Below are 14711 nucleotides of genomic sequence, written 5' to 3' on the forward strand. Positions count from 1 at the left end.
CACGGAATTTTTTCGGGATGCAATTAATTATTTTTAATATTTTTAACTTGAAGTAAAATTAGAATCTCAAACTTTTCGATGATGGTGTAAAGTAAGTAACTTTTGTAACTGAAGAACCAAATACCAAATCATCTGCTCCAGTTTTTATAGTGAAAAAATATCATTTGTCAGCGGTGGAGCATCTTTAACATCTGTCTGAAGATTTCGCTTTTACATGGTTCTGTATTAGTTACTGGTACAGATCTTATCAAAAATGCTATACAATGATAAATCATTTGAATATTAATTTGACACATTGCTATCCACAAGTAGCGAGGTTTCTGCTGAAAGGCTGATGTTACCATGAACAGTTGTGTATGTCTTCATGTGAAGCAAAACTGATGCCAACTAATTAATGCACAGGTTATGACGCGCAAAAAAAACAAAAAAAAAAACCACTATTTTTATAAAAAAAAAAAAAAAAATTTGCGCGTCGTAAACCTGTGATTAGTGTTATCTTTACACACTCTGATTTAATACTGTCAGTACTGCTGAAGACACAGACTTTTCATAATTTTTGTCATTGCCCAACTGTTTTAGACTTTTAGTAAATCTGAGTTACCTCCCTTTCAGTCTCTAACTTATAGCAACAGCTCTACAAAACAGTGACCCCCACCACCCCTACCAAAAAACGAAATTTGAAATCAATATGATTATAAATCTCTCTTGAGACTGTTGCAAGCTTTTCATATTTTTCTGTCTGCTTAATGAGAAACAAAAATAAGGCGAACATTATCACCAATAAACCACTTTATTGACACACATTGAACAACAACACAACATCAGTTGATAAATAGAATAGAAAAAAACATGCATTTTATAACAAGTCCTGTCTATTGAAATTGTTAAAACTTAATATTACTTAGGCCTATAACTAAGTACATCCAGAATTATTAAAAATAAAATTAACCTATTAAAAATATCTATAGATACTGCCTAAGCTAGTTATGGTCATTTGTAATACTGCTAAAATGGCAATATAATATGAAATTTATAAAGTGTTTTACTCCTTATCTAAAAATTAGTTCATAAATCCTGTGTAATACTTTTTACATTGACTAGTTAAAGACAATGCTAACAAAACATTTAGGGAAGGAAACGAAGTCTAGTCTGATTAAATCAGTTAAATCAAGGCATGCATACAATTTACAATAATACTGATAGGTAATAATAAATAAACAATATATATATATATATGTATAACAAGTGAAAGAAAAATACAAAGTGAATAAGAATATAATCACAATATATCACAATACCACACTTGTTTTGCACTGATGTAATACATGTACAAGAGAAAAATAGTGGTATATTTCTGCCTTGGCATGCTTCTAATATGAGAATGTATTTTAGGAAATAAAATCTATACAATCTAAGAGGCAGTTAATATTAAGCATTAAAGATAGTTTTTTTGTCTTTGTTTAATACTAATTCATTCATATTTGAACATAGAATTTCATTTTGTTGAAATACATTAAACTCTACTGTGACAAATGGTTATTGGGCTTAGTCTCAGTTACTAAATATTTATATAATTAGCAGCCTCAAAATCCTAAAATTATCTTAATTTGGAAATAACAATTTAAATAGAATCAAAATCAAATATTGCAATAAATGTGCTTTCGCATCATGTCCAAAAGCTCTCTTAACAGAATTATTTTGACCTAAAGATTATCTTTCTAGCTGGCAATTGTTTACAAATCAACGAAAAAGTGGGTTTTTTTGTGCTTATAGGTTGTGCAAATAATGGAAGAAAAGTACATTTTGTTCACAAAGAATGTCAATATCTGGATATGTGAACTTAACTTTGCAATGAATCACAAAACCTTGTAAATTTGAGCACAAACTATGGGGAGGATGATAAGCTTGATACATGATTGCATTCCAAATTGTATTCAAAAGTGTACAATGAAAAAATGAAAATTGAAATCAAATGCTATTGATCTGTCTGATTAAGATTGGTACATTATTTATATGTCCAAGCACTCCAAAATGAAATCTCAATAACCATAATCAAATGCTTTGTGTAAAATAGATTTTTGTTAATTTTGAATATTTCAGCAAATTTATGAAACTAAATAAAGACAAACATGAATCATTAAAACTCCCCAAAAGATAGCATCTGACTAAATAATTGGATGTCGGGTGTATAACCACTATCCAACTGTTCCATGATCAAGTCCAGTTTAACACCATTAGAAATATTTTCGATGTTCGGTATCTTTTGGTTCTGCTCTCACCACTGTTTTTTGTAATCTATTGACTGCAAAGATTAAACAATATTACTGAGATGAGTTTCATGTATTACAATAACTGGCACATATATTTAGCTTTTTAAACATCAAAATTGATAGAGCAGATTAAAGTACAGTGGACCAGTGATAATCTAGGAGCTGCTGTCATATCAAATTTTGATATTCCGAAAACTCACTATCATGGCAGAATTTCAGGGAACAGATCCAGATTATTGACTGAAGTAGACGGAATTTGGCAATCCAGAAAATTTGTAATTAGACTCTTTAGACTGGGAACCCCAGTGTCCACTATACATGCAATAATTTTGAAACCAATTACCCGATACCTTTATAATTTACCATGGTTATGAGGAAATTAATAATACAGTATATAGCTGGTCAAACATCAACTTGTTCTCTACAATACTTACATTAAGTCTATTGGGCAGTTTAGCAGAATAATCAATGATTTGTTGTTGTCTTACACATTCCCGCCTTTGTCTACAATAAATATCAAAACATGAAAAATATTAGTTGAGCAAATTATAATCTGATCTTTTAAAAAGTTTAGAGAATAGTTAATGCAGAAACAAATTCAATATCCTCATGAAACTTGTATGGATAAAGCCAGCTAAAATGGATAATGAACTTTAAACCCAAGAAGGGAGAACATCCTAGCTTGACTTTAAAAGTACATGATTGAAGGAGAATGACCTTGAGTTGGAAAAAAAGTTATGGTAAAAAATGTCAGTGTTTTAAGGGCAAGCCTTTTTCAATGAATAAAAAGAGTATTACATTGACTGTATAATTAGCTAAAGGAACCCACAACAACTTAATTGTGATATGATATGATATGAAAATAAGGAAAACATGTATGACCTTCCAGTAAAAATGTGATATGAAAATAAGGAAAACATGTATGACCTTCCAATAAAAATGTGATATGAAAATAAGGAAAATACGTATGACCTTCCAATAAAAATGTTATATGAAAATAAGGAAAATATGTATTACCTACCAATAAAAATGTGATATGAAAATAAGGAAAACACATATGACCTTCCAGTAAAAATGTGATATGAAAATAAAGAAAACATGTATGACCTTCCAATAAAATTGTGATAGGAAAGCATGAAGTAAAACTAATAAAGGGAGCAATCATGACCTTCCAGCTGAAGAAGAAAGCATGACCTTAAAACTCATCAAGGGAGCATGACTTTTAGCATTACTAATTAAGGGGGCCTACCCTTCTAGCTGAATAAGGACTTACCTGTCTGTTGATAAAGAATCATGACCCACCCCGCTCGTATCCAGAGGGGGACTGCCCATTTTTCGGAGCTGTACCTCAGTTTCATATGAATTCTGACCTGGCTGCATCAGAGATGGATCCTGATCCATGTTCTTCATCATCATCATCTAAATAACAAATCATGCTTACCATTATCATACTTATTTATAGTACACTATTATATGAGTATTACATTTACAATATGTCTCAGTACACTCCATCCCATTATCATACTTATTTATAGTACACTATTATATGAGTATTACATTTACAATATGTCTCAGTACACTCCATCTTCACTATATTCAACTCTAAAATTTGATTTCTAAGATTAAAATTCTCTCACATTTGATGTGCATACCAGTTATTTGCCAGTTACAGTGTATTTGTACAAAAATGTTTTCACTGAAAATAATTAAATTGGGCCCTTCTTTACATATGTGTAGTGTACTGTATTTGCATAAATTTTACCCTGAATTCTGCTTGCTTAATTATGAATTCTGAAAAAAATACTTATAAAATCAAAGTATTCAAATTATAGATTTAAAAAGTGTTACTTTAAATTGGAATGGCTATATTGTTTCACTTTTATCAGCAACTGTGAATCCTTATTTTAGTGCAATTGAGTACATTTAGTACATGTATTTTGTATATTTTAATTAAGTTTTGATTAAAACAGTTTCATAATAAAAACTTATTTGAATCCATTAGTTAAAACTTCATATATATATATATATTTTTTTTTTTGGGGAGGGGGGGGCATAAAAATTTCTTGCTTTCAATTTCATTTAAAGCAAAAAATGTCAATGTGATATAATATTTAATTGAAGCATTTTTCACAATAGCTACAAAAAATTCTGTGTTTAAGCAATATAAAAAAGTAAAAATTCAATATTTTCTTTTTTCAAACCAGACTCTATAAATAATATATTATATCTTCAATCCTACAACAGTACTTTAAAATTGCATCGGTTTATCTTATATATCTTCCCGTCCCTAACAAGGTGTGAAATTACTGGATCACAATCAAACTGGAGTTTGGAAACTTGGCAGTACATGTAGATCAACTCAAAAGTGCCAAGTTGATTGCCATGCAATAGCTATATCTCTGACACTGATCTCTACAATCTTACTGTGCTGTTTAAAATGTCAAACCCACAGTTAAATAATTAACAGGTAAAGTACATCATGATAACATTGAATTTATGTCTGTACTACTTTTCAAAAAACAATCCGATACCAACCATCAATAACATCATGTAACACAGTCAGATACTAGCCTTAAAATGTAGTACATATAAATATAGTAGGTCAACATTTTTGATAATTACTTGATACTTAAAGTAAAATTTTCTCTTAAGGAAAATGGATTTTATAATACCGGTAAACCCCTGTTAAAATTTACCTGAGAAATGTGAGTGATGCATAAGTTTGCAATTTGTACATAAATATACAGATTATGTTTACTTACTTTAACAGATCATATAGGATCATTATAATATACATTTTGTCTTCTTGTTACTATCAATTTCAAATTAAGTCATTATAACCCAGTAATCATTATCAAAATTTAATAAAAGGAATTTGATAACTTGCTGCTCCTTCAACTAACCACCCCCAATCAGTTGCTACTGAAATAAATGAATGTTTTATTGGTTTAATGTCCTATTAACTTCTTGGGTTATTTATAGTTGTGCCAGATTTAGGAGGTGGAGGGAAGCCAGAGTACTCGGAGGAAAACCACTACTTGCATTGGCAACTGCCCCACATGGAATTTGAACTCAAAACTCCTTGGTTTAGATCTTTTAGTGCTTGTGGTAATATATCAAGACATCTTGTTTATCGTAACTACTTTGCCGCTTAGGTCAGAAATCTATATATGGGCTTTTATACAATATAAAACAAATTAGTATACTATTATTAAAGTACTTAAATTTTAACTTACGTTAGATGTGAAGTGTACGTCTTGTACAAGGGTTCATGTATACACATAATGTAAACCATTAACTAAATTAAGCTGATTAATTGTGTATAATCACCTACATATAAATTCTAAATATACACAAGTTGGTATTAATAGTCTGATTAATTAATTAATTAATTAAGGTGGGGCAATAGACAAAGCCTTCATCATGTCCCTGGTGTCATGGAGTCAGATGTCACTGGTTTGGTTAGCTTAAAAGAAAAATATGTATCTATTATTAGTTCAAATATTTGGGTTTTTTCTTCAGTTCAATCATTGGTACAGGTATATAAATGTAGATGTATTGATATTTATAATGATGCAAAATATGGCATAAAATACCAAGGTTGCTATTGAAAACACTATCTCATATTCATTATATTAAGATTTTGTATTTAATCAGCATAAAGTTGACAAATCATTTGGTGTTGAATGAATAAACTTTGACCTCTAGACAACATTTGATAAAAAAAATAATACTGGCATTGAACACAATATCTATTCACTGAGATGTCTTTAATTCAATCCATTAATAAAATTCCCCTCTATACTTATTTTCATTGATAGAATTTGAAATCAGGGGCGGTGGTAACCGAGTGGTTAAGGTGATTAGACATTATATATATTGTCACTATACATATATATATGTTATATATAAGAAAAATAACAAAAATGGCAAGACTTCTTTATGGTAATGATAATATATATGGTATAATGATAAATAGAATGATTCTTACAGACAAAAAATAGCATTATATGTACATCTATAGATGAAAAGAAACTTGACCTTTCTTCTTTATCTTATATCTACTCCTTTTCATTATCACATTCATTTGACTTTTCTTTCAATTTTCTCCTCAGTGTTTTGCAGGGATATACATGTATGTATATAAGGCTACTTATACATATTAAAATACAGTCAAGATAGTTTGATAAAATGGTAACAGAAAAAACAATACTAATACAATTGAGTCCGGTGTAGAGGAAATTTTATACTGTTCTTGTAATGGAAAACAGCCAAAACTTTATCTGATGTAAAAGAGTTTCAGTACAGTTATATAATTATTTTAAGGTAAATGAAATGTATTTGGTACATGTTTTATCAAACTGTAATCCAACAATAATTACATGGTATTTAGATCACCACCACCCGCTAGTCTACCGTACTGCACCTGTTATGACTTTAAATATATCTACTAGTAGTTACATAACATCAGGCATATTGATAACTTGATATGAACAATATCTTTAATTAAAGTCTCCAATGTCGATAATAAGCTACATGGATTACAGCTAGGTCTTTTAAGGTTCTCAGGATTATCCTTGTTCAGATCCTGATTAAGTGTTCTATCTGGACTGTTAAAGGTTGACAAGTTATTCAAAGTTATAAACATTAGCAAATATTACATAATGACACATTTTCAATCCCTTTGTTATCTCACACAAATTATATTTATCTTCGTTCTCAGCTCTTCAAACAGAAACTCTGTTTTCATTATTCATATTACAACTGTTATTCTTTATGTTGCTTTAATGAATAAATTAATTATTGCCATAAAGGGAGGGAGGGAAGGAGGAATAATATACTGGTATAAACTTTATTTATTTTACATCGATTGCAAAACAAGTTACAGTTGTAAACATTTTTATATACAAATCACTTTTGATGGCCCAGCTAGATGACAGGGCGAGACAGGTCTTGGAGTGGGAGGATATCAGAGTGCCGGGAGAAAACCCATGTGATCGGGTAGGTGACCCCTGACCTTTTCACACCTGATCACCCAAAGGAATTATGTCTGTTATGCTATTCTATTCTATAATATGCATCAAAATCCTCAGATTTTTATCCTGAAACGATATTAAACATCTACAATACCATTAAAAACTACATTGTATCTGAATTGATATATAAAGGGAAAACTTTTTTCATGATCTATGGGCTACGTAGTAGGGAGGGACGGTTTACTTGCTTTGTTTATTTTACCAAAACCACTTACCAAAGTAAACAACAATAGCCGTTTCCACATTAATGTCAATAAACACTTTCACCATACAACCTAAAGTCACAAATCTACTGTGTCACCACCGTAACCAACAACACCGTTTACAATACTACCATTAATTGAACATGATTAAATATACATGACTTACACATGACAGACTGGTAAAGGTCTGATCAATTTCATGTTAATGGGTTCATGGAGAGTATAGAGATGACCTACTCTGTTTTAATGTACAGTATAATGGAAATGTTTATCCTTCACCATTCACACATGGCTATGTATATTTGAAGAGTATTCAGAAAAGTGGCAGTGGTATAAAAATGTATAGATATATGCACTTCATCAGAACATTATATTTGCACAATGACTGACAATGTATAGCTTATGGCTTAATCAAGAGTATATTACCAGGTAATATACATTTACAATGTTTTTCATATTCTATTATTCTAGATTAAGATTTTATAACATAAGGATATTCATTCACCAAAACCAAAAATATTAATTATGAATATGTAAAAGCTATATTCAAAATTTGATTGAACAAATATATCAGAATCATGAATGAAAACCACTACTGTGAAATTGATAAGACCTTAATAAAGATGTGTTATAAGCCACGATGGCACAATTTGATCATAGAACAATTAATTTACATAGATCAAGTAACACTGCATGTATACATAGTAACTCATTCTTACAAGTGTTGAATATGGCAAGCGTTCTAATACTGTTGATGAACGTCTCTAAAAGTGAATTCAATAACATGTACATACATGAATAAAGAAAAATCACTATTTTCCTATTTCTGTAACTAAATGCAACTTGATATGTACATGGTTAAAATAAAACTTGAACTTGAACAACTGCATGATAATACTTATTTACATTGTTGCATGGAATAAAAAATTTCAAAGTGATTAAACAAAAATCTTTTATTAGTAATTTCACTAATTTGCTGTGATAGAATTTCTGCATCTTCGGCTTCACCGTGTTGAATAGATTAAGGTGCAAATAATGGAGAAAAAAACCCAAACAAGTCTTGAAAAATTTAAATCACTGTAAAATATGCATTCATTGGCTATTTTATTTGCAGCTGGATTGGACAGGGTCGATCAATGGCAACCATTTAGGCCTAACTCAGTTGGTAGAACTTCTGTTATCTCAACAGAGCTCCTAACTCAGTTGGTAGAACTGTGTTCTGTTATCTCAACAGAGCTCCGCAATTTTTTTCTTTGGCGACCAACTATAATTAACTACCAAATAGCCATGCACAGTGGCAGTATAGAACTCCACATGTCAGATATCATGGGAGAGTGCAACTGATCAAGTCAATGATTGATGACCAGGTAGTACAGTTGGAAATACACTCCAAAAATGGTTATAATGTACCAAATGGTAGAAATGTAATGTCCGATAATAAATTGGCTATTATATTATGAGAGTATTAATGAATAAACGATTCAAATAGAACTTCTTTTGGAAAGAGATTAACATAACTTAAACATTATCTTAATCTCTGTTTAGGGAAATCTCAGTTTTTAATACTGGTCTGTCTGCCCTATTTCCCTATCTTCTTTTCATAGTAAAGTTTTATAATTTAGTAAAATATCAAATTTGAGATATGTAGGAAATCACACACACCTGTAGGATATCTAGAGGGAAAATGAAGCGTGTAGATCTAAAGTGGTACTGGTACCTTGTCTGATGTTCTATCATATTGAGCTGATGATCAAACATGTCCAGTCTTACGTTTATATCTCTGAACAAGAAGAGCAGGTTTGTATGTAAATTGTGTACGCAACATTATCGTTACTGTGTTGTACTCACTTTATGATATGCCAACATCTGTTTTCGCCCCTCTTTCCTTCTAGCTTCATTATGTTCGTTAATTCCCGACATCCTCAGCAGTAGCTCCTACAGCTCCAGTGAGCCCTAAACCCCTTTTTGATTTCGATTTACTGAAAAGGTAAACACATTTTTTAAATTTTAAGCGAAAACAGACCAAGACAGCATAGACTGAGATAGTGATAAAAATCAAGAGAGTATATTAAATAAATACCAAAACGAATTTTTTTTCTGTCCAAGAAATGAAATCCATTGTTGGCTTAATAATAGCAACGCATACCTTCAGGATTGAATGAATTATTGAAGAAATTATCGATTCACTTCGAAGGCAAACCTTTCGTTGCCTAGCACGCGGAACTGGATGACCTCTGATCTAAAACAAATCTAGGTCTTTATTGCCTTTGTAATAAAAGAGTTCCTTTGTAAGGGAAGTAACTCGTTTGTGCAGCGGGGAAGCATGAAAATAAACTAGAAATCAATTTACCCTCTAAAACGAGGGTAAGAATACTCTAACATGCTGAAAAAAACCCACAAAAAACAGCAACAAATAGAATATATACGATATTTATTTACTTATTTTGTTTACTCAGACATTTATGATGACACTAGCTAGTAATCAGTCTTCTGGTTGTCTATTTGATTGAAAAATGGAATTCGTCATTTAGTAAACTACAAATGTTCCATGTGAGCAGCAATAAAAAGGAAAACCACAACTGTTCAAAGTGGCGAGGATAAAGCTTTTTCCTGACAGCCATATTAGGGAGAATATTTCTATATAGGTCAATGTTTAATATCTATGTGTCAATACAATTTATTGAAATATTATTTATGGACTTATTTGAGACTCAACATTCAGCTTATTAACAAACCAAAGAATGTACTGTAAATCCAGTTCATATAAAGCTGTAAGCAAGCATAAGGGAAAATAAAAATAACTCCCTCTTTTTTGGATTTTGATAAGAGGAGACTGTTGAACACTTAAAGCTGAATTGAAATTTATGATAAGAAATTTGAATGAAATTTCATTAATCTCAAAATATCTTGTTGCATCATCAGAATAGTGAAGAAACAGGTCAGACTGTGAGTCCTTTCAGTCCTGCTGCACTGTGCAAAATTAAAAACTTAGTGCAAAGAAAATAATGTGAGTTAAATTCAGCACGTTAAAATCACATGAGTTAAATCTTTTTATTAATAATTTATTCTCAAGTAGAATATAAAGGCTATGGTAGTAAATTTGCCATTATAAAAACTGAATCAAACCTGGTATCAATTGTAATGATAAGAGATTTATCGATTAAGTATAATATGCTATCAGCATTATAAACTGTAGAGTATTCGAAGATTTTCAGTAATATTTTGATGTTTTATAATTCCAATTTCTTTGAGTAAGAAAATAAAATCCTACAGCCATCCAATCACTGCCTCTCACCATGAATCTTACATAGTTTGCACAGTTCTCTCCCCATAGCCAATGGTGGCATGTTCAATGTTGCTCTCAAAAGCATGTGTGCCACTTCATAGAAATCTGTTATTAGTTATATTATATCATCTAAATAAGGAATATTTTATGTACTTCGTAATATTAATCAACAGAAGACAGGTAGGTTGGTCCTTTGATGTACATTAAAAGAATTAATTAACGGTACACTGTTGATGACTGTGTGGCTTTGAATTTGGACAACGCTCTCTATCTCTGAAATAAAAAAGGATGTCTCTGCAGACCTGTAATTTGTCAGTTGAATTCTCCTGAACTGCCTCCACTTTAAGTTAGGAAAGTTTAGGGATGGATTTGACGTAAGTGATTATAACCCATGGAGTACCAAGGGTGGCAAAGGTGTAACTTTCAATAATACCTATTTAAAAGATGCATAAATAGACTGTCCATATTATTCTTTGGAAGGAAAAACTGAATACTCTGTTTTAAGAAGACTGTTCGGTTATTACTTTATACACATCTGATGCAAAGGAACAACACAAATACAATTGTTACTATCCGTACAAGAAACATATATATATATACATAGAGATTGGCAACTCCTCCAATTTTACGATCGGCAGATGTACCTCTGTATGTGCTTAGGGGTTTTTAGATAAACTCTTAAATAGTTGAATATAAAAGAATAACTTTAATATATTGTAAAAGTTCAGTAATTTTCAGATGGTTTGAGTACGATTTTGGATAGAAAAAAATATATTTTAACTTATTTATTAATAAAACAAAACGCACTTCCGGTTTTGAATGCCTGTTTTTCGAAAAACCAGGTAAAATTGCTTATTTTCGTGCTTTAAAAAATCATATCAAATAACATCAATCGGGAAAACTAATCACATCAAACCATGATATAATGTTTAAACTTTGTGTTGATCCAAAAATATCATGTTTAAAAGAATGCAATTAAAAGTAGTTAGCCAAGGCAAAATGCCTATAAACTGGAGGTCCCTCTGCCTGTCCGTACCAATGGACATTTATTCTGTTTCTTGGATGGGAAAGAGACAATTAGCTGTATATCAGAATATTTCAACTAAATTAACTCAAATAATGGAAATTAAAGCTACATATAGCTCATACGGTTTGAGGTAACAAATAAAACAACAAAGTTCAATTAAATAATATACCGGTAAATATAATGTAATTGTTATTTATAAAAACTGTACTCGACAATCTACGCATAACATTTTTAAATCTTTAGTAACTTGTCTTATACTTTTTACTTCATCTGTAACAACATAAAACATTGCTATCACAATTACATGCATCTATATATTTTTTTATTTTATATAATGGCTATATGTATAATATTGGATACTTCTCATTCTACTTTGATTATTAAACCAAAAATACATTTCTAAGGGGGTTTAGTATCTGAAGTAATGCCCAATAATACCTGCTGTTTTCTGATATTCTGAAATTCATCAAACCTGGTAATATTTTTCACAAATATGCAATGACAGATAGCCTTTTAAGCAGGCATTTATTTTTCATGATAGACATTTTTTTAGTCCATATGTAAATAAGCAGGAATTACCTATGTGCAAAAGTAAACATTTATACATGTAGCATGCATGGACAATATGGGTTGGAAATAGATTGATGCAGATTATTTCTATGATGTCGAGTACAATAGAATGCTTTCATTTATACTTGAGATCAAATACACTAATCGTAAACACAATACATTGCACACCGTGTAAGACAAAATTATGATAAAATATATGTATAGTAGCTTACATTGCTATGGTTACCTTGTAACTTTGTCAGACACAAATATGCAAGAAAAACATTCACATCAACTTCATCATTCAATGATCTTTTATATTAGCAGATATTTAAATAGTATATTAGCATGACCAACAGACCCCAACTGTTGTAAAGGAATTTAGAATCCAAAATCTGATCCGAGATTTATAACGTCCAATGAAACATAATGCATATATTAACTTGAGACTGAAAATTCATATCAAAAGGCATAAATTGCAGTTTTTTACATACATGTATTTAAGTAACCCAAAGGTAACCATCATACCTTTATCCAAATACTTTCTGATTTTTTCAATTCTTCTTACGCATTATTTTCAAACCGAATTTTAAACACAGTTATTTATTCATTCCATATACTGTAGACGTGGAAATTTTCGCGGTTTTCTTCAGTAAACTTTACGCATTGGGGTTATTTTCGCGATCTAATGACATTCGCGTAAATTATAAAAATCCGTTAAATGTCTCCCTTGATTCCTGTTTTACCTTAGATTCTTACGTTCGGTGTACTACATGAATGTAAAATGTAATTATCAGTCTTTTGTTCAAACAAGAGGCACATGGGCCTTAACGGTCATCTGACTCATGGCACAAAACAACAAAGTCACAGTATAAAGTAGTGGTTAACGATTGATATAAGCAATACAAGGAACTCCTTAGTTGAATATGTAAGTTTCAGAAATAGGTAAATGTCATTTGTTGAACAAACTTGGTCGCCCTTCATGTACCCATTCAAGAATGAATGAGGTGTCAGATTTTAAAGCCAAATTTCAGCAGAGCTCCCATTTTGGACCCCCGCCATACTCACAGGGATCTGAGAATTAGTTACAGATTACATAATCATGGACCCACTAGAGTGCCCTAAGACCATTTTTAGACGTTTTAGAGCTCTAGATAAAAAAACCCGATAAAAATCATACTCTACATGGTACTATATGCGAGGAGGGTGGCAAGACTAAGGCTCCAAATTTTTTACCCGCCTACCATTAACGGTTATAAGAGCACATTTCTAGTTTATCGTCATAAAAACGGTTACCACCGTTTGAAAGAGCGATAATTTTCCTTTCGAAATCATCCTACACATCTATACAAAGTGCCGTCATTAAGACGATAAAAGCCCCATTATGACAAATCCTTGAACGACAGCCAATTAATATTCACGATGGCCGATCCGGATAAAATATTCATGAGCTAGGCCTATGCTTCAATCTCATTGGCTGGCTACATAGAGGCTCTCTTCTCGGGACGCATCGAAAAAGGGAAGATTGCAGCGTAATTATATTATCAAATATTTATGGTGGCTGATTACGGCCATCTCGTGTTGTTGTGTTGTCGCCTTGTCGTGTTGTCGCCTTGTCGAGTTGTCGCGGTCTCAAACTGCGACAACCCGAGATTTAACAGTTAAAATGTCGACTTGTCGCGTTTTTGAACCGCGACAAGTCGACAACACGACAACACGACAAGTCGACAACACGACAAGTCGACATTTCAAACATATGGTGGCTGATTACGGCCATCTCGTGTTGTTGTGTTGTCGCCTTGTCGTGTTGTCGCCTTGTCGAGTTGTCGCGGTCTCAAACTGCGACAACCCGAGATTTAACAGTTAAAATGTCGACTTGTCGCGTTTTTGAACCGCGACAAGTCGACAACACGACAACACGACAAGTCGACAACACGACAAGTCGACATTTCAAACACGCTAATTAGCGCGTACAGAATCTCGTGTTGTCGCGGTAAAATGTCGACTTGTCGTGTTGTCGAGTTGTCGACTTGTCGTGTTGTCGCCTTGTCGTGTTGTCGACTTGTCGTGTTGTCGAGTTGTCGACTTGTCGCCTTCCTGTTACACATGCGCAAATCATATGAAATAGCCACTATCTTTGAATATAGAAAACTGAAGTCAGTGCTTGTGAATATTTGGTGTGTTTGTAATATATTCGATGTACAAAATTGTTTAAAAATCATATTTTCCTCATTGTTAACTCTTTTGAAAAGTATTATACTTAACGGAAATTATAATATTTAATTAAATAAATATTAACAAAACAAAGGATGTTGTCAGAACACAGAACAAAAATGTTTG

The 14711-nt window shown here is 31.7% G+C and overlaps 1 protein-coding gene across 2 annotated transcripts; it reads right to left on the reverse strand.

Moving 5' to 3' along the window:
- Nucleotides 1–771: 771 nt before the first annotated feature.
- LOC138314950 (uncharacterized) lies at nucleotides 772–9777 on the reverse strand. Of its 2 annotated transcripts, XM_069255606.1 has the most exons (6): nucleotides 9656–9777; nucleotides 9358–9488; nucleotides 8229–8273; nucleotides 3544–3689; nucleotides 2705–2774; nucleotides 772–2302 (listed from the first exon to the last, which is right to left on the reverse strand). In XM_069255606.1, the coding sequence occupies exons 2-6, from the start codon at nucleotides 9427–9429 to the stop codon at nucleotides 2276–2278; spliced, it is 360 nt and encodes a 119-aa protein (XP_069111707.1). In that variant the 5' UTR covers nucleotides 9430–9488; nucleotides 9656–9777; the 3' UTR covers nucleotides 772–2275. The 2 variants fall into 2 exon arrangements, with proteins under 2 accessions (XP_069111707.1, XP_069111708.1); XM_069255607.1 differs by lacking the exon at nucleotides 8229–8273.
- Between the last annotated feature and the right edge of the window lie 4934 nt (nucleotides 9778–14711).

This window comes from Argopecten irradians, chromosome 2, assembly GCF_041381155.1.
Source record: "Argopecten irradians isolate NY chromosome 2, Ai_NY, whole genome shotgun sequence".
NCBI classification, from domain to species: domain Eukaryota; kingdom Metazoa; phylum Mollusca; class Bivalvia; order Pectinida; family Pectinidae; genus Argopecten; species Argopecten irradians.

Bases quoted from the DNA above. Each gene is read 5' to 3' on its own strand.
- LOC138314950 (XM_069255606.1), bottom strand. From the start codon at position 9,429: ATGTCGGGAATTAACGAACATAATGAAGCTAGAAGGAAAGAGGGGCGA. The intron at 3,690-8,228 runs GTAAGAATGAGT...TTTGTTATTTAG, and splicing joins GCTTGCCATATTCAACACTT to ATGATGATGATGAAGAACAT. The intron at 2,775-3,543 runs GTAAGTCCTTAT...TATTTATTGTAG, and splicing joins GATTCTTTATCAACAGACAG to ACAAAGGCGGGAATGTGTAA.